At 36.3% G+C, this 26,314-nt stretch overlaps 1 protein-coding gene across 1 annotated transcript in view; it reads right to left on the bottom strand.

Moving 5' to 3' along the window:
* The window catches only part of WDPCP (WD repeat containing planar cell polarity effector), a 254,644-nt gene that overhangs the window by 146,424 nt on the left and 81,906 nt on the right, over positions 1-26,314 (bottom strand). Inside the window, exons 3-4 of the mRNA XM_060168956.1 lie at positions 19,564-19,648; positions 666-713 (exon numbers count right to left, since the gene is read on the bottom strand). Coding sequence (XP_060024939.1) covers positions 666-713; positions 19,564-19,648 — 133 coding nt within the window. The remainder of the gene's footprint in view (positions 1-665; positions 714-19,563; positions 19,649-26,314) is intronic.

Genomic DNA, 26,314 nt, shown 5'->3' with positions numbered 1-26,314 from the left:
GATTTCCTAAATTTGTAGTGAAAAGGCTTACAAAGCACAACAGGTGGGCCAATATCCTGAGTTCGCAATCTCATCAGATAGGGAACAGAACTGCAACTGAGCCCAGAACAGAAGCTGCTTCAGTCTGTCATCAGAACCATGAAGTCAGCCTATTAGCCACCAAGCTAAGCACACAGGATGCCCACACAAGCCTCACTTCAACAGAGACCAAAACAGGAAGTAACTCTAGCTAGAAAGACCTTTTGGCCCATCATGAAACTTCTGGGATTAACAGGATTAATCAGATAAAGAAAATTGATCACTCACTCAGAAATGCCTATTTCAGATATCAGGTGAGGATCCGGGAGGCCAGCATCAGTGGGACCCATGCATTAACAATGCCCTCTACTGGGACACTGATAAATAAACGAGAATAGACTGTCCAGTTATCAGTCTAATCAGCAGTAAAATGAAAATTTTCAGGTTCTGCTATAGCATTTTCTCAATATTGCTTTATTTTATATAGAATAGCTATCAACCTCAGCATTTTTCTGAAGAACTGGAGTAACCTTTCTTGAAATTCTAGAATTCATCTAAGACTCATAAAAACAGAGTTTTCAAGTCAGTATTTTATAGTTTAGAATAAAAAGTTTATAAAAATCACTTTAGTAGAACAGATACTTTACCTGGTGGCTCTTTCTTGTCATAATACTGGTAGATCCCGATGTCTCTATCTGTAGAAAGGAAGAAATGACATTAGATTATGGTAAAAAGTTATGGAGAATAAGAAGCCAACCCATACTGTACAGCAGGGTCAGTAGGGCAGGGAGGAGGGCAGAAACAATCTCTTTATGTTACTGGAAATAAAATACTTCAAAAGTATGTGGACATGGGTTTATCTATTCTAGGGATATTCAGGAACTGGATAGTTTATCAGTCCAGTTAGAAAAGAAATACACAAAACTAGAATGGCATGAGGAAAGAAGTGGTAAAGAATTGACGCCAAGGAAGACCAACTTTTTTCTCTCACGCTTCCTCTGATATTTTTCACAGGGTGCTACCAAAAGAAACTACCACTAAGCAAGGCAAAATGAAATCAGTGGATAGAATTCTGAGCTGTGGCTTTCTCTTCTCTAATTTAACTCGAGTCTAGTAGGGTATTTGGGAGAAATCTGCAGAAAAAAAAGGTTTAGAGGAAGGTGTGGATAAATTATCTGAAGCTTGTTTAGATTCAAAAAACCTTCCAAACCATTCCAATTCGGATGCTCTGCTGGGGTTACAAAAGCAAAGCTAGGCTTCCAAGATGCTGAGAGTGATTTGACCATGGAATCCGTTCCTGCAGTTGAATTACAGGAGAACAAAATAATTGTGTCCATTTTCTTCCTATCTGTGAATAGTGAAATATTTCTTTCTTTGAAATAACATTTGTTTCCTTCCATGCAAAATAATTCTAGTTACTAACAAAAGGATACAACTATTTCTAAAGAAATGGAAGCAGTGCAGGCTGCCCCCTAGTGACTGACTGCTCCAAACTTTCTCAAACTGAATGATAAAACTTCCTCAAAAAAGCTATAATTAACTTTTCAAATAGTTTTTCAAAATAGTCAATCATGCGTACTTACTGAAGCTCTATTTTATTCATCATGCCACTAATTGGGACATATAATTTAAAGAATGCAGTTTATTTCTGTTGGTTATATTGAAGATACCTAATAAGGAGTGCCAGGGAAAGGTCATGAGTATGGCTCCTAGGGTACTGATAATATTTTATTTCTTTACCTGGGTGAAGATTTTATGGGTGTGTTCACTTTTTGATAGTTCAAAACATATCTTTATAATCTTTACACTTTTCAATATACATGTAATACTTTTAATAAAAAGATTCTTAAAAAATCCAAGAACCATATGCATTATGTACACAGGCCATATCCTGTGTACATAAAGAATATGTGTACATAATGAATATTCCATGCATCCAAGTATTACAACTCTAGAATAGAACTATGAGGATAATAAGGGGTCCTGAATTCTATGCACAAGTCTGACCTACTGCATCTGGCCCAGAGTGGGGCTCTTAAAACCGAAGCAGGAATAGAAAGGCATCCACATAAGACCCACCTCCCATGGAGTGCCAGAGCCTAAGCTGGATGAGGAAGGTGTCCATAGGGAAAGTCAGCCTGACATAGTATGTCAGAACCCTAGCAGTGTGAGAAGCACATTCATAGGAGCAATGGCCTCGTCTTGGGTGTTAGAGGCTGAATAAAGTGAGGAGGACGTCCACATACAGGGGCAGCCCAACATAGTGTGTCAGAACTTACACGGGGTGAGAAGGACATCCATGAAGGGAAGGGAACTGTCACAGAGACAGAAGACTGTCTGCATACAGGGTGATTTTAAGTAAATAAAATAAAGATATGGAAGTGTCAGCTTTCCCAGTGAGAGAGAAGTACAAATATAAAAAGAGAGAACATTAGAATGAACCCTGTGGTGATAGATTAGAATTTGAGGTACTGGTATGAACTCATGGTTTTCGATATATTGAGATACAGAAGTGAATGTGTGCAAGTATGTGTGTATGCGTACATACATACATTCCCTAAGCTCTGGCCACTGAGAGTACCTGGGAGCAGTGATACTCCAAGAGCAATGAGTGTACCTAAAGCACACCTTGGCTTCTAGATACTATTCTCCTCTAAAAGGAACCAAGCTCCTTTGAGAATTGGCTGATTCCAGCACTGAGGAAGGGAAAGTATAATAAGAGCCTGAAAGATCTGTTGTGCCAGAAAGAATGGAAATGCTCAAATATTGACAGGGACATGGCACAAAGACAGAGAAGCCAGCTTGCAAGGGGTCCCACTGGCCACATCAGGGACAACTTAAACATCAAAATAAATAATGGTACTAATGGATTAAAATCATTGACTAAAACAGTACCTGAGCCCACAGGGATAAAATAAATTAAAAATATATTTAAAGTTTAATGAGGAATAAGGTATTCACATATTTTCAAGGTATCTCCCTTACAAAATACTAATTAATTCCAAAGAAGAAAGTAACTTTGCAGTGGAGAAACCTAGCAGACATCACCTTAACCAAGTGATCATGAACATCATCAATAAAGACACGAATTGAAATTGTGCACTGCCTGTTAGGATGCATTGAGAATACAGCATCACTTCTGGAATATTCCCACCAGATATGCATAATTTGAACCTACTTATGAGGAAACTTCAATGATCTAAATTTAGGGACATACTACAAAATGAGTGGTAAAAAAATCTTCAAAAGTGTTAAAGTCACAAAAGTTAAAAAATAAATTAAAAAAAATTAAAAGGATGAAAGATTTGTTCCAGAATTAAAGAGCATAAAGAGACATGATAACTAAATGTAACATGTCTTTTTTTCTTTTTTCTTTTTTTTTAATGTAAGAAGTGGATTTATTTAGAGAGAAACACACTCCACAGACAGTGTGGGCCATCTCAGAAGGTGAGAAAGGCACCAGGGTATGGGGTTGTCAGTTTTTATAGGGGTGGGTAATCTCATAGGCTCGTGAGTGGGAGGCTTATTGCAGCTATTTCAGGAAGGGGTGGGGATTTCCAGGAATTGGGCCACCACCCACTTTTTTGATCCTTATGGTTGGTCTTGGAACTGTCATGACACCTGTGGGCGTGTCATTTAGCATGCTGATGTGTTACAGTGAGGTATACTGAGGCTTAAGGTCTAGTGGAAGCCGACATGTCCACCATCTTGGACCCATTTGGTTCTAATCAGTTTATGTCATGTCCTCGGGCTATGTCATTCTTTCAAAGGTTGTGCCCTGCCTCCTTCCCTCCTGTTTCATTCCCCCCTCAGATATTTTACTTCCATATTCTTATGAGAGCAGAAGGGCAATCGTCCGTCTTCTGTAACTGCTTCAGAGCTGAGTGGGGGGTGTTGACCCTGCCTGTCAGGGAGTAAAAATCTCTGGATGCCTGATCTAGGGGCCCCAGAGGCAGGACAGCTCCTTGTTTTAAGTCAGTATGGGCTGTAATCCTCACATAGCCATCATATTGGTGTGGAACTGTTGTAACTGCTTCCATAGCCTTTCTATGAATCTTGATGATGAAGCACTTTTTGTAAAAGCATCAGAGTACAAAAATATCTATAAATGACCAAAGACTTAAAAGCCATGGTTAAACATCTGATTATAGTGTAATCAATAAAGAAACTTGGTTATAATAACCAGAATTCCAAATGATTACATTTAACTTAACATACCAAATAATCCTAGTTAAATATTTCTCTTTAAGATACCACAGGGGACCTCTAAAGTACCCCAAAGTTAGCTGGAAATCAAAAGAAACAATTAAAATTTGATATTTGGGAAGTTTGTCAAGAAGTTTTAAAACACTTGGTCAAATAAGATCATAGGTCACTGTGAGACAATACTTATTCCTTAACCAAAGTTACAAAAGATCTCAAAAGCAAATACAAGTCACTTAAAGGCAAAGAAACTCACCATCTGTTGTCAAAAGCAGAATTTCAAGAATACTTTGGAGGGAGAAACCAAACCCAGCCTTGTTCTAGCCCATTCCTAACAAAATCCATTTACCCATCTAAATTCAATCCAGTCTTAGAAAATCCTGATCACACATAACTCTTTTCAGTATTTTTCATTCTTCACACCTTCTTTTACTAAAAAAACCCAAGTAATTCTGAACGAGAACCATTTGCTATAAAAAATGACACTGGAGGAACAACTGGTGAAACTCTGAGTATTAGATGGTAGTACTATTATCATTGTTAATTTCTTGATTTTGATGGTTATATAGATGATGTGGGACAACACATTTTCTATAGGAAATACACACTAAAGTATTTGGGGGTGGTGAGGCATCAGATCTGAAACTTACTCTAAAATGGTTCAAGAAAAAAAATTCTCTGTACTAACAAGTTTTCTGTAAAAGTTTGTGATTACTTCAAATTAGAATAGCATTTATCAAAAAGACAAGAAATAACAAGTGTTGGCGAGGATGTGGGGAATAGGGAACTCTTCAGCACTGCTGGTGGGAATGCAAATCGGTGCACTCACTACGGAAAACAGTATGGAGGTTTCTCAAAAATAGAACTATCATGTGATGCAGCAACTTCACCTCTGGGTATTTATCCAAAGAACATGAAAACACTAATTCAAAAAGATATAGGTACCATTATTTCATGTTCGTTGCAGAATTATCTACAATAGCCAAGATCTAAGTGTCCATCGATGGATGAATGCATAAAGAAGACGTGGTATATATATACAATGTAATACTACTAAGCCATCAGAAGAATGAAATCCTACCATTTGTGACATCTTGAATGGACCTTGAGGGCGTTATGCTAAGTGAAATAAGTCAGAGAAAGACAAATGACATATGACTTCACTTATATGCAGAATCTTAAAAACAAACAAACAAAACACAAGCTCAAAGATACAGGGAACAGATTGGTTGTCAGAGTCAGGAGGGTGAAGGGGAAGGTGGGTGAAATGGGTGAAGGGGGTCAAAAGGTACAAACTTCCAGTTATAAAATAAACAAGTCATGGGGATATCATGTACAGCATGGAGACTATAGTTAATAATAATGTATTGCATATTTGAAAGTTGCTAAGACAGTAAATATTAAAAGTTCCTATCGCAAGAAAAAACTTTTGTAACCATGTATGGTGGTGGATGTTAACTAGACTTATCGTCATGCTGTACACCAGAAACTACTATAATAAGTCAATTATACCTCAATTCAAAAAATACTTTAGGGGCTTCCCTGGTGGCGCAGTGGTTGAGAGTCCGCCTGCCGATGCAGAGGACGCAGGCTCGTGCCCCGGTCTGGGAGGATCCCACATGCCGCGGAGGGGCTGGGCCCGTGAGCCATGGCCGCTGAGCCTGCGCGTCCGGAGCCCGTGCTCCGCAACGGGAGAGGCCACAGCAGTGAGAGGCGCGCGTACCGCAAAAAAAACACAACTTTAAATGTCAAGCATAATGAGAGCATGTAAGAGGGTTACTAACTTAGTCTAAATGGCAGGGAAGGCTTCTCTAGGTGACTTACTAAAGCTGTGCCCTAAAGAAGAAGTATGACTGCATACGGGTTCAAAGAGAAGAATGCCCCCAGCAGGGAGAATAGATAGCTCTGCTGAAGATCCAGTTGGGGCAGAAGATCTTACTGCCCCCCCTGGGGCCTTTGTGCACTACTGTCTTTGGTCAGAGCATTCATTTCCTTTTTTCTATCATATTTATACATATTTCAATATAATTTGGTTTCTTGATTATAAAAGTAATATGTTCACTGTATAAAATTGAAAAAATAAGGAAAGAACAAAAAAGTTTAATTTCCGGTATTTCCACTCTTTGGAGACAGCTATTAACAACATTTTGTTGTCTCTCAGAGTTTTTCTCTGAATGTATATTACTAAATAAAAGTCTTATGCTGAAAATGATGTTTAACATTTTTGGTTATAATTGTTTTAATTATTGGATAAATATAAAAGATTATATGTAATGTTTAAAAACAAAACACAAGAATATATGTAAAATTAAAAAATACACAAATCTAAAAAAAAGAACTTTTATTATATAAGTTCCAGGTGTACAGCATTAAAATTTGACATCTTACACACTACAAAGTGATCACCACCACAAGTCTAGTTACCATACATCACCATACAGTTGCCCCTTTCAGCCATTTCACCCAACCCCTAATCCCCTTCCTCTCTGGTAACCACTAATCTGATCTCTGTATCTATGAGTTTGCTATTGTTTTATTTTGTTCATTCCTTTGTTAATGTTTTTTAGATTCCACTGAAGAGTAAAAATTACAGGGTATTTGTCTTTTTCCATCTGATTTATTTCATTGAACAAAATACCTTCAAGGTTCATCCATGTTGCTGCACGAGGCAAGATTTCATTCTTTTTTAGGGTATTATTCCATTGTATAAATATAACACATCATCTATATGCATTCATCCATCAATGGACACTCAGGTTGTTTCCATGTCTTGGCTATGGTAAATAATGCTGCAATGAACATGGGGGTGCATATATCTTTTCAAATTACTGTTCTCATGTTCTTTGGATAAATACCCAGAAGTGGAATAGTTGGGTCATATGGTAGCTCTACTCTTAATTTTTTGAGGAATCTCCATATTGTTTTCCATAGTGGCTATACAAATTTATAGTTCCAACAACAGTGTGTAAGGTTCCCTTTTCTCTACAGCCTCTCCAATAAATGTTACTTCTTGTTTTTTTGATAATAGCCATTTTAACAGGTGTGAGGTGGTATCTCATTGTGGTTTTGATTTGCATTTCCCTATTATTAGTGATGTTGAACATCTTTTCATGTGCCTGTTGGCCATCTGTATGTCTTCTTTGGAAAAATGTCTATTCTGATCCTCTGCCCATTTTTAATCAGTTTTTGTTGTTGTTGTTGTTATTGAGTTTATATGTTGGACTTATCAGATATATGATTGGCAAATGTCTTCTCCATTTTGTTGGTGGATTCCCTTGCTGTGCAGGAGCTTTCTAGTTTGATGTAGTCCCACTTGTTTATTTTTACTTTCGTTGCCTTTGCTTTTGATGTCAAAAATCATCTCCAAGATCGATGTCAAGGAGACTACCACCTACGTTTTTTTCTAGGAATTTTAAGATATTGGATCTTACATTCAGGTCTTTAATCCATCTTCAGTTAATTTTTCTGTATGGTATAAGATAGTGGTCTAGTTTCATTCTTTTCCATGTGGCTATCCAGTTTTCCCAACACAATTTATTGAAGAGACTATCCTTTCTCTGCTCTATGTTCTTTGCTCCTTTGTCATAAGTTAAATGTCCATTTATGTGTGGGTTTATTTCTGGTCTCTCATACCATTTTGCTTACCACAGCTTTGTAGTATAGTTTGAAATCAGGAAGTGTAGTACCTCCAGCTTTGTAACTGTTTCTTAAAATTGTTTTGATTACTCGGGATCTTTTGTGGTTCCATACAAAATTCAGAATTATTTGTTCTAGTTTTGCAAAATGTGCCATTGGAATTTTGGTAAGGATTACATTGAATCTATATAGGCATAACTCTTTTACTGCACTTCACTTTATTGTGCTTCGCAGACATTGCTTTTTTGCAAACTGAAGGTTTGTGGCAGCCCTGCACTGAGCAAGTCGACAGGCACCATTTTCCAATAGCATTTGCTTAATTCATGTCTCTGTCACATTTTGGTAATTCTTGCAATATTTCAAACATTTTCATTACTATTATTTTTTTATGGTGATCTGTGATAAGTGATCTTTGATGTTACTACTGTAATTGTTTTGGGGCACCATGAACCACACCTATATAAGAAGGCTAACTTAAGTGATAAATGTCATGTGTGTGTTTTGACTGCTCCACTGACAGGCTGTTCTCCCATCTCTCTCCCTCTCTTCATGCCTTCCTATTCCCTGAGACACAACAATATTGAAATTAGGCTAGTTGATAACCCTACAGTGGCCTCTAAGTGTTCAAGTAAAAGGAAGAGTTGCATGTCCCTCACTTTAAATCAAAAGTTAGAAATAATTGGCTTTCCTGGTGGCACAGTGGTTAAGAATCTGCCTGCCAATGCAGGGGACATGGGTTCGAGCCCTGGTCTGGGAAGATCCCACGTCCCGTGGAGCTACTAAGCCCATGCACCACAACTACTAAGCCTGTGCTCTAGAGCCCATGAGCCACAACTACTGAAGCCCACGCACCTAGAGCCCATGCTCCACAACAAGAGAAGCCACCGCAATGAGAAGCCCCTGCTCGCCGCAACTAGAGAAAGCCCATGCTCAGCAACGAAGACCCAATGCAGCCAAAAATAAATAAACAAAAAAATTTAATTTAACTTTAAAAAAAGAAATGATTAAGCTTTTTGAGGAAGGCATGTTGAAAGTCAAGACAGGCTGAGAGCTAGGCCTCCTGAGCCAAACAGTTAGCTAAGTTGTGACTGCAAAGGAAAAGTTCTTAAAGGAAATTAAAAGTGCTACTCCACTGAACACACAAATAATAAGAAAATGAAACAACTTTATTGCTGATATAGAGAAAGTTTTGGTGGCCTGGATAGATCAGCCACAACATTCCCTAAGCCAAACCCTAATGCAAAACAAGGACCTAACTCTTTTCAATTTTATGAAGACTGAGAGAGGTGAGGAAGCTGCAGAAGAAATGTTTAAAGCTAGCAGAGGTTGGTTCATGAGGTTTAAGGCAAGAAACCGTGTCCAGAACATAAAGGTACAAGGTGAAGCAGCAAGTGCAGATGTAGAACCTACAGCAAGTTATCTGGAAGACCTAGCTAAGGTAAAATTAATGAAGCTGGCTACACTAAACAATAAATTTTCAATGTAGACAAACAACCTTCTATTGAAAGAAGGTGCCATCTAGGAATTACATAGCTAGAGAGGAAAAGTCAATGACTGTTTTCAAAGCTTCAACAGACAGGATGACTTTCTTGTTAGGGGCTAATACAGCTGCCAACTTGAAATAGAAGCCAATGCTCAGCAATCCTAGGGACCTTAAGATTCTGCTAAATCTACTCTATCTGTGCCCTATAAATGGAACCACAAAGCCTGGATGACAGCACATCTGTTTACAACATGATTTAATGAATAATTTAAGCCCACCCTTGAGACCTACAGCTCAGAAACAAAGATTTCTTTCAAAATATTACTACTCATTGACAATGCACCTGGTCACCCAAGAACTCTAATGGAGATGTACAATGAGATTAATGTTGTTTTTATGCCTGCTAGCACAAGCACAACATCCATTCTGCAGCCCATAGATCAAGGAGTAATTTTGACATTCGAGTCTTATGGTTTAAGAAAAACAATTCTTAAGGCTATAGCTGCCACAGACAGTGATTCCTCCGATGGATCTGGGCAAATTCAATTGAAAACCTTCTAGGAATTCCCTGGTGGTCCAGTGGTTAGGACTCAGTGCTTTCACAGCTGGGGCCCGGGTTCAATCCCTGGTCAGAGAACTAAGATCCTGCAAGCCATGTGGCATGGCCAAAAAAAAAAGGATAAGAAAAGAAAACCTGGAAAGGATTCTCCATTCTAGGTGCCATTAAGAACATTCATGATTCACGGGAAAAAGTCAAAATGGCAACATTAACAGGAGTTTGGAAGAAGTTGTTTCCAACCCTCATGGATAACTTTGAGGGGTTGAAGACTTCAGTGGAGGTAGTAACTGCAGATGTGGGGAAAAGAGCAAAAGAACTAGAATTAGAAGTGGAGCCTGAATATAGGACTGAATTTTGTTGCAATCTCATGAGAAAACTTTAACACTTAAGGAGTTGCTTCTTATGAATGATCAAAGAAAGTTGTTTCTTGAGATGAAATAAGTCTACTCCTGGTATAAATGCTATGAAGATCACTGAAATGACAACAAGGGATTTAGAATATTATGTAAACTTAGTTGATAAGGCAGCAGCAGGATTCTAGAGGATTGACTACAATTTTGAAAGAAGTTTTACTCTGGGTAAAATGCTATCAAACAGCACTACATGCTACAGAGAAATCAAGGAAGAGTCCATCAATGTGGCAAACTTCACTGGTGTCTTATTTTAAGAAATTGCCACAGGCACCCCAACCTTCAGCAACCACCACCCATCAACACTGAGGCAAAACCCTCCACCAGCAAATAGGTTACAACTTGCTGTAAGCTCATACAATATTTAGCATTTTATAGCAATAAAATATTTTTTAATTAAGGTATGTACAATGTTTTTAAAGACATAATGCTACTGTACACTTAATAGATGACAGTATAGTGTAAACATAACTTTTAGATGCACTGGGAAACCAAAACATTTGTGACTCACTTTGAGATATCTGCTTTTTTGGAGTGGTCTAGAACTGAACCCACAATGTCTCTAAGGTATGCCTGTAGACAGCTTTGGGTAGAATGGACATTTTAACAATATTAATGCTTCCAGTCCATGAACATGGAATATTATTTCCATTTATTTATATATTTTTCAATTTCTTACATCAGCGTCTTGTACTTTTCAGTGTATAAGTCTTTCGACTCCTTGGTTACATTTATTCCTAGGTATTATATTCTTTTTGATGCAATTGTAAATGGGATTGTTTTATTTCTCTGATAGCTTGTTATTAGTGCAGATATGCCACAGACTTCTGTACATTGATTTTGTATACAGCAACTTAACTAAATTCATTTATTAGTTATACCATTTTTTTGGCAGTCTTTGGGGTTATCTCTATATAGTATGTCATCTGCAAATAGTGAGTTTTATTTCTTCCTTCTGATCTGAATACCTATTTTCTCCTCACCTAACTGCTATGGCTAGGGTTTCCAATATTATGTTGAATAAAAGTGGTGAGAATAGACATCTTTGTCTTATTCCTGATTTTAAGGGAAAAGATTTCAGCTTTTCACCACTGATGTTAGCTTGGGTTTGTCATATATGGCCTTTATTATGTTGAGGTAAATTCTGCTTTACCAACTTTGCTGTAAGTTTTTAGCATAGATGGATGTTGAATTTTGTCAAATACTTTTTTCTGCATCTATTGAGATAATTGTATGATTTTTATCCTTCATTTTGTTAATATGATATATCATGTTGATTACTTTGTGGGTGATAAAACATTTTTGTATCCCTGAATCCTACTTGATCATGGTGCACAGTCCTCTTAATGTATTGTTGGATTTGGTTTACCAATATTCTATTGAGGATTTTTACATGTATGTTCATCAAGAATTGGCCTGTAATTTTATTTTTTTGTGTGGTGTCCTTGCCTGGTTTTGGTAGTATAAAATGTTTGGAATGTTTCCCTCCTCTTCAACCTTTTGGGATAGTTTGAGAAGAACAGGTATTAAATCTCTGTTTTGTAAAAATTCACCAGAAAAGCTATCTGGTCCTCTATTTTTGTTTGTTGGGAAGCTTTTGATTACTGTTTCAATGTCCTTACTAGTAATCAGTCTATACAGATTTTCTATTTCTTCATGATTCAGTCTGTAAAGATTGTATCTTTCTAGGAATTTATCTTCTATGTTGTCCAATTTGTTGGTGTGTAACTGTTCACAGTAGTCTCTTATGATCCTTTGCATTTCTGTGGTATCAGCTGTAACTTTTCTTTCATTTCTGATTTTATTTGAGTCCTCTCTCTTTTCTCCTTGGTCATTCTAGCTAAAGGTTTGTTGGTTTTGTTTATCTTTTCAAAGAACCGGCTCTTTGTTTCACTTATCTTTTCATGTTTTTTTTTTTTTTTTAGTCTCTATTTCATTTATTCCTGCTCTGATCTTCATTATTCCTTCCTTCTACTAATTGGGGCTTCATTTGTTCTTCTCTTTCTAGCTCCTTTAGGTGTAAAGTTAGATTGTTTATTTGGGATTTCTCTTGCTTTTTGAAGTAGGCCTATATTGCTATGACCTTCCCTCTTAGAACTCCTTTTGCTGCATGACATAGATTTTGATATGACATATTTCTGTTTTCGTTTGTATCTAGGTATTGTTTGATTTCTTTGATGACCCACTGGTTGCTCAGTAGCATGCTATTTAATATCCACCTTTTTGTGTTTTTTCCTGGCCTTTTCCTTGTGATTGATATCTAGTTTCATACCACTGTGGCCAAAGAAGATGTTTAATGTGATTTCAATCTTCTTCAATTCACTGAGACTTGTTTTATGACCTAATAGTGATCTATCCTGGAGAATGTTTCTATGTGTACTTAAGAAAAATGTGTATTCTGCTGATTTTGAATGAAATGTTCTATGTTTATCTATTAAGTCAATCTGGACTAATGTGTCATTTAACTCCAATGTTTCTGTACTGATTTTCTGTCTGGATGATTTGTTGATGTAAATGGGGTGTTAAAGTCCCCTAGTATTATTGTATTGCTTTCAATTTTTCTCTGTAAGTCCGTTATTATTTGCTTAATATATATTGGTTCTCCGCTGTTGGGTGCAAATACATTTATAAATGTTAATATTTTCTTGCTGGACAGACCCCTTTTTCATTATGTAATGCCCTTCTTTGTCTTTTATTACTGTCTCTGTTTTAAAGTCTATTTTGTCTGATATGAGTATAGCTAATCCAGCTTTCTTTTCACATCCATTTGCATGGAATATCTTTTTCCATCTCTTCACTTTAAGTCTGTCTGTTTCCTTTCAAGAATTACAAGAGAAGTAATTCTCTTGTAGGTAACCAATAGATGGGTCTTCTTTTTTTATCCATTCAGTCCATTTGCATTTAAAGTAATAATTGATAAGTACATAATTATTCCATTTTGTTAAATGTTTTCTGGCTATTTTTGAAGTTCTCTGTTCCTTTTTTCTTCTCTTTCTCTCTTCCCTTGTGCTTTAGTAGTTTACTCTAACATTATATTTAGATTCCTTTCTCATTTTCTTTAGTGTAGTTACTATAATTTTTTCCTTATAGTTAGTGAGGTTCACATATAACATCCTATTTAAATAGTGGCCTGTTTTAAGTTGGTAACAACTTAAATTTGAACACATTCCAAAGTTTTATCTTTTTATCCCCCCAACATTTTATACTTTCACTGACACACTTTACATCTTTTTATTTTATGCATCTCTTAATTATTGTAATTTTAGTTAATTTTACTTCATTTGTCTTTTAACCTGCATGCTTGCCTTATAAAAGTGATTGATCCACTACCTTTATTATATAGTTACCTTTTCTAGTGAGATTTTTACTTTTGTATATTTTCTTATTATTAATTAGTACCATTTCTTTTCCTTTAAAATTAAAGAAGTCCTTTCAACATTTCCTGTAGGGCCAGTAACAGATTCCTTTAGTTTTTGCTTATCTGAAACCCTTCATCTCTCCTTCAATTATGAATGATGACCTCATTAGGTAGAGAATCCTTGGTTGGAAGTTTTTTCTTGCAGCACTTTGAACATGACATGCCACTCCCTTCTGGCCTGTCAAGTTTCTGCTGAAAATTTCTGCTCATAGCCTTTATGGGGTTTCCCTTGTACAAATTAGTTGTTTTTTTCTTGCTGCTTTCTGGATTCTCTCTTCACCCTTAACCTCTCCCATTTTAATTATAATGTGTCTTGGTGTGCATCTCTTTGGGTTCATCTTATTCGGAATTCTCTGGGCTTCCTGGACCTGTCTGTTTCCTTTCCCCAAATAGGGAAGTTTTCGGCCACTATTTCTTCAAATAATTTTTCTAGCCCTTGCTCTCTCTCTCCTCCTTCTGGGACCCCTATAGTCCAAATGTTATTCTGCTTGATGTTGTACCAAAGGTCTCTTAAGTTGTCTTCACTTTTTTAAATTCATTTTTCATTTTGTTGCTCTGTGTGGGTGAGTTCCATTGTTCTGTTTTCTAGCCCACTGATTCATTCTTCTACCTCATGCAGTCTGCTGTTGAACCCCTCTAGCATATTCTTTAGTTGAGTTATAACTTCTGTTTATTACTTTCTTATATTTCCTATATCTTTGTTGAAGTTTTCACAGTATTCATCCATTCTTCTCCAGAGCTCAGTGAGCATTTTTATAATTACTGTGAGTTCTTTATACACTAGATTGCTTACCTCCATTTTCCTTAGCTCTTTTTCTGAGGTTTTATCATATTTTTCTGATTGGAATATGTTTCTGTCTCATTTTGCCTAAGTCTCTGTGTTTATTTCTATGTATTAAGTAAATCAGTTATTTCTCCCAGTCCTTTCTAAGGTCCTTTCTATTTCTCCCTCTCCTTTCTAAAAGGTTAGAGGGAAAATTTCAAAATGGTGCTCACCTGCACCAGAACTATGAAGGCAGCCTGAAATTGCAAAAATGCTTTGGCCAGTGTCTCTGTTCCCAGAGAGTCTCAGTTGGTTCCTGACTCTCTGGCAGATACTTCAAGATTAGTAAGTGGGTCCCCTTCACCTATGGTCCATGTGCTTCTCAGTATGGTGTTTTTGTGCTGGTTTTCAGGTCAAGTGAGTTCGCATGTACATCCTTTAGGAGTGGGTTTTCTGTTCCCTGTTTGTCGTATATGGCCTTTATTATGTTGAGGTAGGTTCCCTCTATGGCTACTTTCTGGACAGTTTTTATCATAAATGGGTGTTGAATTCTGTTGAAAACTTTTTCTGCATCTATTGAGATTATCATGTGGTTTTTATCCTTCAATTTGTTAATATGGTGTATCACATTGATTGATTTGCGTATGTTGAAGAATCCTTGCATTCCTGGGATAAACCCCACTTGATCACGGTGTATGATCCTTTTAGTGTGTTGTTGGATTCTGTTTGCTAGTATTTTGTTGAGGATTTTTGCATCTATGTTCATCAGTGATATTGGCCATAGTTTTCTTTGTGACATCTTTGTCTGGTTTTGGTATCAGGATGATGGTGGCCCCGTAGAATGAGTTTGGGCATGTTTCTCCCTCTGCTATATTTTGCAAGAGTTTGAGCAGGATAGGTATTAGCTCTTCTCTAAATGTTTGAAAGAATTCGCCTGTGAAGCCATCTTGTCCTGGGATTCTGTTTGTTCGAAGATTTCTGATCACAGTTTCAATTTCAGTGCTTGTGATTGGTCTGTTTATATTGTTTGTTCCTGGTTCATTCTTGGAAGGTTGTGCTTTTCTAAGAATTTGTCTATTTCTTCCAGGTTGTCCATTTTATTGGCATAGAGTTGCTTGTAGTAATCTCTCATGATCCTTTGTATTTCTGCAGTGTCAGCTGTTACTTCTCCTTTTTCATTTCTAATTCTGTTGATTTGAGTCTTCTCCCTTTTTTTCTTGATGAGTCTGGCTAACGGTTTATCAATTTTGTTTATCTTCTCAAAGAAACAGCTTTTAGTTTTCTTGATCTTTGCTATCATTTCCTTCATTTCTTTTTATTTCTGACCTGATCTTTATGATTTCCTTCCTTCTGCTATCTTTGGGTCTTTCTTTCTATAATTGCTTTAGGTGTAAGGTTAGGTTGTTTGAGATTTTTGTTTCTTGTGGTAGGATTGTATTGCTACAAACTTCTCTCTTAGAACTGCCTTTGCTGAGTCCCATAGGTTTTGAGTCGTTGTGATTTCATTGTCATTTGTTTCTAGGTATTTTATGATTTCCTCTGATTCCTTCAGTGATCTCTTGGTTTAGTAGCGTATTGTTTATCCTCCATGTGTTTGTATTTCTTACAGTTTCTTCCCTGTAATCAATATCTAGTCTCATAGCATTCTGGTTGGAAAAGATACTTGATACGATTTCACTTTTCTTAAATTTACTAAGGCTTGATTTGTGAGCCAAGATATGATCTATCCTGGAGAACGTTCCATGAACACTTGAGAATAAACTGTATTCTGTTGTTTTGGGGGGTAATGTCCTATAAATATCAATTAAGTCTATCTTGTTAGAGTGTCATTTAAAGCTTGTGTTTCCTTATTTATTTTCATTCTGCATGATCTGTCCATTGGTGAAAGTGGGGTGTTAAAGTCCCCTACTATCATTGTGTTACTGTTGTTTTCCCCTTTTATGGCTGTTGGCATTGCCTTATGTACTGAGGTGCTCCTATATTGGGTGCATAAATATTTACAACTGTTATATCTTCTTGGATTGATCCTTTGATCATTATGTAGTGTCCTTCTTTGTCTCTTCTAATAGTCTTTATTTCAAAGTCTATCTTGTCTGATACGAGAATTGCTCCTCCAGCTTTCTTTTGATTTCCATTTGCATGGAGTACCTTTTTCCATCCCCTCACTTTCAGTCTGTATGTGGCCCTAGATCTGAAGTGGGTTTCTTGTAGACAGCATATATACATGACTTGTTTTTATACCCATTCAGCCAGTCTGTGTCTTTCGGTTGGAGCATTTAATCCATTTACATTTAAGGTAGTTATCAATATGTATGTTCCTATTACCATTTTCTTAATTGTTTTGCGTTTGTTTTTGTAGGTCTTTTCCTTCTCCTGTGTTTCCTGCCTAGAGAAGTTGCTTTAGCATTTGTTGTAAAGCTGGTTTAGTGGTGCTGAATTCTCTTAACTTTTGCTTGTCTATAAAGCTTTTGATTTCTCTGTCAAATCTGAATGAGATCCTTGCTGGGTAATCTTGGTTGTAGATTCTTCCCTTTCATCTCTTTAAATATGTCCTGCCACTGCCTTCTGGCTTGCAGAGTTTCTGCTGAAAGATCACCTGTTAACCTTATGGGGATTCCCTTGTATGTTATTTGTTGTTTTTCCCTTGATGCTTTTAATATTTTTTCTTTGTATTTAATTTTTGATAGTTTGATTAATATGTCTTGACGTGTTTCTCCTTGGATTTATCCTGTATGGGACTCTCTGAGCTTCCTGGACTTGACTATTTCCTTTCACATGTTGAGGAAGTGTTCAACTATAATCTCCTCAAATATTTTCTCAAACCCTTTCTTTTTCTCTTCTTCTTCTGGGACCCCTATAATTCGAATGTTGGTGGGTTTACTGTTGTCTCTGAGGTCTGTTGTCCCGGAGGTCTCTGAGACTGTCCTCAATTCTTTTCATTCTTTTTTCTTTACTCTACTCTGTGGCAGTTATTTCCACTATTTTATCTTCCAAGTCACTTATCCGTTCTTCTGCCTCAGTTATTCTGCTATTGATTCCTTCAAGAGAATTTTTAATCTCATTTTTTGCGTTGTTCATCCTTGTTTGTTTGCTCTTTAGTTCTTCTTGGTCCTTGTTAAATGTTTCTTACATTTTCTCCATTTTATTTCCAATATTTTGGATCATCTTTACTTTCATTACAGTGAATTGTTTTTCAGGTAGACTGCCTATTTCCCCTTCATTTGTTTGGTCTGGTGCGTTTCTGCCTTTGTCCTTCACCTGCTGCATATTTCTTTGCCTTCTCGTTTTGTTTAACTTACTTTGTTTAGGGTCTCCTTTTCTCAGACTGCAGGTTCATAGTTCCAGTCGTTTTAGGTGTGTGCCCCCAGTGGGTGAGATTGGTTCAGTGGGTTGTGTAGGCTTCCTGGTGGAGGGGACTGGTGTCTGTGTTCTGGTGGATGAGGCTGGATCATGTCTTTCTGGTGGGCAGGGCCACATCTGGTGGTGTGTTTTGGAGTGTCTGTGAACTTACTATGATTTTAGGCTGCCTCTCTGCTAATGGGTGGGGTTGTGTTCCTGTCTTGCTAGTTGTTTGGCATGGGGCATCCAGCACTGGAGCTTGCTGGCTGTTGGGTGGAGATGGGTCTTAGTTTTGCAACAGAGATCTCTGGGAGAGCTCTTGACGATTGATATTACATGGGGCCAGGAGGTCTCTGGTAGTCCAGTGTCCTGAACTCAGCTCTCCTACCTCAGAGGCTCAGGCCTGACACCAGGCCAGAGCACCAAGACCCTGTCAGCCACATGGCTGCTAGTTTCGGAGGGTCTCCTGCAGAGGCGGGGGGCAGCTGTGGCTCACTGCGGGGACAAGGACACTGGCAGCAGAAATTCTGGGAAGTACTCCTTGGCATGAGCCCTCCTGAAGTCTGCCATTATCCCCACCAAAATGCCTGCAGGCTCCAGTGCTGTACACCTTTTTAATAGTAATTTGTTTACTCTCATTTTAGAAGAATCGGGGAAGGAAGCAAATGGGTGTTAAGTCCACTTTGCTTAACTGGAAATTCTAACCTTATCCCTTTTAAGCAAGCTAAACTTAATGAAATTATAATGACATCATCTGTAATTATATATTTGATATAAAGAAATAATGCTTTGCAAGGTAAACCATTTTCTTAGTAATGATGCTAAAGATGTAAATAAATCTGTCCTCCTAAATACAAGAGTTGCTTTAGATACTCAGAAAGGAAAAGACTTTTTTAAAAGATGTTTCCTAATGATATATACTTTATCCTGAAATACTAATAAACATTGTTAAAACACATTTATATTACTCTCTTCCCCAAAAAAATGTGAGATTCAAAAAACATGAATAGGGCTTCCCTGGTGGCGCAGTGGTTTAGAATCTGCCTGCCAATGCAGGGGACAGGGGTTTGAGCCCTGGTCTGGGAAGATCCCACATGCCACAGAGCAACTGGGCCCATGAGCCACAACTACTGAGCCTGCGCGTCTGGAGCCTGTGCTCTGCAACAGGAGAGGCTGCAATAGTGAGAGGCCAGTGCACCACGATGAAGAGTGGCCCCTGCTCGCCGCAACTAGAGAAAGCCCTCGCACAGAAACGAAGACCCAACACAGCTAAAAATAAATAAATAAATAAATAGATTTATTTATTTATTTTTTAAAAAATGAATATAATTGTACCTCTTAGTTGTATGTTTGAAATATTACTTTATGTTTGAAATATTACTTTAATATCAAATAGAAATGCATTTACCACTAGCAAGCCTGCAAATATTTATGAATATAAATCAGTTATTATGAATAATCCCAGAAAAAAATGGAACATTTGTGTATCTTAAGAAGAAACAGATATTAGGCCAATAAAATTAATGTTCAAAGCAGAAAATGTAACTGAAGTTGAAAAAAAATAAGCAGAGTTAACTAAAAGAAATTACTATACACTAGCCAATTTTTCATTACGTATAAAGAAAATAATCCAATTCCAGCTGGAGAATCTAGGCTCTAACCTTTGCTAGTACTTATTTATATTGTTGTAACTTATATTTTAAAAATATTGAAATTAATCCAGAGCTTATTTACCCCCAATGTGTAAGGTATTCTTCAAAGACCACAGGTGCAGTTCAGTCAAGCAGAAAGACATCTGATGGCAGAAGGAATCTCTGTCCTGTTTAAAAAAATAATTAAGAAGAGGTGCCAATTAATTATCTTCTATTGCCAATAAAACCAAGATCCCTTAGAAATAATAAAAAGAGTCACTTGCCACTACTGATATTTGAGATACGGTTCATTAGAATAAACACACTTTAATGTATCCTTAGTTAACCACCCAGAAATGAACTCTAGAAAAAGGAAAAAACCACTTCTTTTCCTAGATTTAGTATGTCATTGCATTGAGAAATGTAGTAAGAAGAATATATATATTTGGGTTTCCAATAATATACGTTTGATTTCTAATTAGAAATTAGAATTATTTAGCATTATAATTTATAATTATTTAGCATTTAAGCATTTTTTAAAAATATTTTTAAGGAAAAGAAACATCTGTTATGTAGTTAGTAAGTACAAACACATTTTGTGGTCTATCTTTAATATACAAAGCAAATATTTACAATCTCCCACATACTAAAAGGCTAATTAAAGTGGAATTTTCAAGGTAAATGATATATAGTTATTATTATAGGAAACATTATTTACTTAGAAGTAAACTGTGTGAAACCACATTAGCATTCAGATCAGTTTGTTAATCTGCATGTTGTGATAGATCCAGATAGTCTACTCTACCTGCGTTAAAAAAAAAGAGATAGCAATAATGTACATCTTATATTTTCTCCTAGTTTTAACAGCAGGGGCTAGTGATGGATATTATTAACACTTGATTATTTCCAACAAACTTCTGAATAACAAAAAACGCTTGAAAAATATTTTAAGACATCTTTCATATGGAGGAAAAAGCCTTCAGCTTCTTTAACATTTGGAGTGACTAAAAATATTTTCCCATACTATTCATATGGGTGATAATCCAAAATAATTTTAGACATAACACAAACATTGTTGGTCCTTCCTTCACCTTTACATTTGACCTCAATGCACTTACAATCATCAAGAATCAGATGCATGTTCAACTAATGAGACACAGTGTACTAATTATTGAAATGGCAGAGTGAACAATTTCACAGCATAAAAGAAGGGCTCAACCCTGCTTGGAATAGCAGGGCTCTGAGAAAGCTACAGACAAGTTGTAAAATGTCAGTAGGACCTCAGAGAAGCATAGGAATTAAATGATGAACATAGAACGTAAGCAGGACTGGTAGCCCTTCACATTAATGTACTCAGAGTGGTGGTATCCAGACAAAGTGGGATCCACACCCAGCAAAAGTAGACACGGCGGCAGCAATAACGAGTTGATGGAGCAGGTCTAGCAAGTGAGGCAAGTGAGAAGGAAATGGCCAGTGTCCATTAGTAAATGATTCGACTTATTTATGAACACATGTGACAACTCCTGCAGGCTCCCCAAAATATGCGTGATTAAGGAGGAGGCTTTGCAGGGTCATGCATTAGCAGGCAGGCAAAAGATAGTCAAATGTGGGTTATTCATCCTTCTTTTCCTCTGAACTTCAAATATCTGCTAATAAGACGATATAAAGTTAAAAAGAATTAATGGAGTAAATTTTTTAACATTTGTAAAAATCTATAATTACTAGATGGACATGGTGGGAGGGGACCAAATCAATAACCTTTTTAGTCCTCAAAATGTCTTGCCATCTTTTACACTCTGCAGGTTTTGAAAGACGCAGACCTCTGAAGGCCTTGCATCTTGCTCAAGAATGCCACCAGTTAAAAACAATGCTGTAATTTCCTTGTTTGAAAAATCTGCCTGAAGGAAGCAGTCAAGACTGAGCTCGTATTATTCAAATATTGTATTAATGCATAAATAGTTGTTTTGAAGGAGGAAAGAAAAGAATTTCAGTAGAATTCTGGATTCTGCATTTTGGGAGGGGGCGTGGGCAGGGATTAAAAAGGTAGTGAAATAGAGAGTACCTACCAAAGTGGAGAAATATTGCCCCACTCAGTGCCCTTGTGCATTTCTCTGGGGATAAAACCCAATACACATGACTTAGAACTAGACCAAAACTAGTTACACAGGGCAAGAATGAATAAAAGAATGAATGACTAAAAAATACAGCAAATTTTAACATTGAATAGGAAAAATAATTAGCCAAATGAAAAGAACAGCAGAAGGGAAAACCTAAACAAAAAATTGCCCTTAATTTAATTTTCATTTAAAATATCTTTTTAACTTTTTCAATTTTCTGTTTAATTTTATAAGGCAGTTGATGACAGTCTCAGATGTGTCAGAAGGCCATTCTAAATCCAAATGTCCAGTCTCCGTGACAAAATAAGGAGCATGATTTAAACTGAGCTTGATGTAAATCTTGATTGTTCTCGTGTAGGGGGGAGAATCTATGATAGCTCAAATTTTGAGCACAGAGAAATGGGAGGATCTTAGCCTTTCTCACTTTCTAGTTACACCCTCGAAAGCTTTGAAGTCTTCCTTCCAAAACAGATTACATTATAATAAATATTTATTTGCCTTAAGATTGTTACCATATAGGTAAATTTTAAGAAAGTATCACGGAAAATAGAAACCATTGCACTAAGATGCTGTGACTTTTTTATACTTTTGATAACATTATTTTGGAAAATAAAAACTTTTAGAGGTAAAGATTACGTGCCACTAAATAAATCTTCAGAATATTTGTCTTCCCTGGTTTCTGAAGTCAGGTATTTTGACTGCTTTAGAAAGGAGAGGAAGCCTGAGGGCAAATAAAACCCTAGTGTAAAACATGATGGGATAGAAAAATTAACTAAGAGAAGAAGACATTGCTGTAGTTTAATAAAGATTAATGATACCATGGTGCCAATGAGACATTTAAAATGAAATGTGTATTACCAAAATACCTCAAAGAGCCTAAGGAAATATTTCTTGGGCATAAAGTTAGAACATATACTTGCTATTTATTATCAATAGACTTTCTGAGGATTATCTATTTACCAATTTAAAATGTACAAAATTAAAAACAACTAAATAGCACTAATTTAAAAGAAACCACTAGTTGTATTAGGTGTTCTAGTCATCATTAGGTAATTTCAAAATTACCTAAAATACAGTGTATTCCCCCACAATCCCTTGTCTAATGCTATCTACATAGAATTACATTAATTATCTGTTAAGATATGCATGAACATATTTAATCAATGTCACATTATCAGAAATAAAGATTTTTGAAATATTCAACACTAAATCAAACAATCATGCAATGATAAAGTTTGTGTAAAAGGGCAGAGGACTCTCAAAGAGACCTCAAGCTTAGATTGAACACACTCTAACAAAAGACTAGATTAGTAGGTACACTGGGTCATTTGTACCTCAGAGAGTCCTATGATATCTAATTATTAATTAAATATCACAAATACTTTGAGCACTTTAGGTGTTTGACATTTTACTGAGTCACAGATACAGGATATATAAATCAGGGTCTCTACTATCAAATAGCTAAAATCTAGTATAGCAGATAAAATAATCACAAAACCAATATGAAGTTTGTGATAAGTGCAAATTTAGCAACATAAACAAAGGGCTGTGGGTGTTCAGTAGATGTTCTAGTTTGATAATAAAGAAATTCTCTTATAAAGTAGAGGACACTGAAGAATTCTTAGATTTTGATAAAGGGAGAGAGAGAAAAAGGAGGAAACAATATACAAAAACATAAATTAGAAAGATGCAAGGCATATTTAAGAGGTAGTAAGCAATTGGTTTGGTGCACAAATAGAAGAGATATATCAGGGCCATACTAAGTAAGTCTTTAAATGCCAAACTTAGGACTTTATATCTTGTTAGGTGGCTACGGAGAAATTATGAATAGTTTCTGATCTGGTAAGGTATTTTAGAAACGGTAATCAACAGATCAGAATTGTTGTTGGAAGATTAACTTTGTGGATGGGAATATTGGAGGGATTTTTTTATACAAGTGACCTGTTAGAAAGGTAATAAAGTAACAGGCAACACCAATATTTAGCAACAAGGATTTGAATTGGGATGGTGGAAGTTGGAATGTAAAAAAAGAATCAGATTATTTGAATAAAGTATCAAAGGCATATGGGAACTGATGAATTGTGGAAGTAAGGAAGGAGGAAGAATCCGGAGTGACCACCATGAGACAGGGATCTGGTTACTGTACAGACATGACCCTTGTCTTGAACATGGCTCTAGTGAGCTGACATGCCTCCATCATCATATGCCAGTAAAAGAGTACCAGCGCATTCACAACGACTAACTCAACTACTCAACCAACAACCTCAATTTTCCTAGCCACTGACCTGGCCACTCGGTCTCCTGCTATACTTTAGTCTTACCTTTCAGTTTGTAATCTGGCTCTTCCTCTTCCTTAGACTGTGATTCAGCTTCTTCACCCTGGCAAAGGACTCAAAATACCACTGTTCTGGCCACACCTGGTTCCCAGAAACCCCTTACCCAGACCTGTTCCCACCTGGTTTATCCTAGTTTCAAGGGCAGGACTTGGATTGAAACATACATAGAAACAGGTCAGTCTAGAAGAGGAGCAAGTTTTATTGTCAATAAACTGAATTTCAGACACAGTGGGAGTTTAAGTTATAAGGGTTGATATGAGTAGAAATGTCTAGCTGATAGCTAGAAATATAGAAAGGGGGTCTGGACTATATAAAAACTATTTTGGAATTTTCTAAATAGAAAGTAAAGCTAAAGCTACTGAAAAAGATCCCAGAAGAAAAATAAAGTCAAGGATAGATATTTCGGTAATTCTCCAACAAGGAGACAATGGAAAAGGCAGATTAAGCCAATATAGTGCCAGAAAAGGCATGGAGGAGAAAATGGTGTGTGTTTTTAAGTGGTTATATAGTGATCAAACTTGTTGTTTCTGAATTTTAATATAGAGATGACCTCAGCAATGGTTTAATGAGAAATAGAGTTTTATCAAGGACACAAAGATTAAGTCTTCTAAAGAAGGTGTGATTCTATTGCTCTAAATGCTGGGCTCTGAGCCCAAATGCCTTCATTCTAACCATGCTGTAACAAACTTACCCCGAATCATTCAACCTCTCTGCCTCAATTTCCCCACCAACAAAAACAGGGATAATGACATTGATCTACATTTCCAAGACTGTTGTAAGGATTAATTAATTTTGTGAAATGTTCTGAAGATGAAAAGCACTGAATATTATTAGTGGGCATTATATAACTAATTGCCTATAACACTGAAAATGTTATTCTTAAATTTTACTCAAACAATAGTTATCAAATAAATGTTCTAGCTTCCTTAGTGACATTTACCTTCAAATGTTATTAAATTATTATTTTAAATATATCTAGATCTTTTCTATGCTATATCATGTTATCTCAGCACATAAAGATCTAGATCACTTCAGAAGTCTAGAACACCTTTCACCTAACACCTAAATATTAAATGTAAATATTCAGAACATATTTATCTGATAATGAGCACCCACTGTAATTAGTCAATAAATGCTAAAAGGTAATAAAGACTTCAACTTACAAAACTTTAGATTTAACAAATAACACTAAGCAATGAAATGGTAGGAGCGAAATGCAAAAGCACAAAGCAGTGTGTTAAAAATACCATCTATCATGTCCTTATTTTTAAAACAGCTATAGAACCTAAAAGCATACAAAAAATGAAGAGAGAAACTTCAAAATCTATTAGACAATCTGTCTGGTCTTTTGTGTCCTCTTGGGTTTTAAAATTATAATAGTAATACATGCTTATTGTTTTAAAAAATGCAAACAATACTGAAGTATTTGATGTTAAAACAAATGTGTCCCCTTCCCAGAGGCCCTCCCCACTCTGAAGGGAGCCACTACACAACATGGCAGGTGGCCTTCCAGAACTTCTTGAGATACTTACAGTATGTCCACACCCACACTGACTTGTTTTGTATTTTAGTAAAGACAGGATTTTACTCAACAATTTGCTTTTTTTTCACTGAATACCACAGCATGGATATCCTTGTTAGCATATAAAGATTTACCTCATTGTTTTTAATAGCTACCAGATGTTCCATTGTATACCGATCATAATTTACTTAACCATTCCCTTAATGAACACAATTGTTTCTTCTTTTCATCTTACAAATAATAATACTATGAAAATATACATGCACACCTTACATTTTAATAGGTACTGCCAAACAGGCTGCCAAGATGACAGTACCAATTTACATTTCCACCAATAACATGACTACCCTTTTCCCTATTTCCTCAACAACATGGAATATTAACAAAGTTTTAAATTTTTGCCAATCTGGTAGGTGAAAAATGGATTCTCGTAGTTTTAAGTTTCATTTTTCCATTGATTAAAGGAATCAAACATCATTTCATGTATTTTTTTTAACAATCTTGTTTCTTCTATGAATTACCTGTTCCTAGCTTTTGCCCATCTTTCTACTGAGTTCTCTGTCCCATTCTCTGTGCATTAATATTAAACCTTGGTTATATACATTAGACGTATTTAATTCTCTTAAAAATTTTTCATCAACTTTGTACATGAAGAAAATAAGAGAACATAGAATTCACATTTTTTTAAAATTGGGCATAACACCCCAGAAAACTCTCTGAACTCAATTCAGCTAGTGCTGTGCAGAGTGTCATGGCCAGGGTGATTCTTCATAGCTGCTAACAATTGGTCAGGTGATGTTATTTCTAGATGATGCAAATGGCAATAGATGCCCGTTTCAAGAGAAACTGTGCATCATACTTTCTTAAAGAGGTTAGAAG

Source organism: Lagenorhynchus albirostris, chromosome 13, assembly GCF_949774975.1.
Source record: "Lagenorhynchus albirostris chromosome 13, mLagAlb1.1, whole genome shotgun sequence".
Taxonomy (NCBI): domain Eukaryota; kingdom Metazoa; phylum Chordata; class Mammalia; order Artiodactyla; family Delphinidae; genus Lagenorhynchus; species Lagenorhynchus albirostris.
Note: the sequence above shows the minus strand (reverse complement) of the source record. Positions and strands in the feature narration are given on the sequence as shown.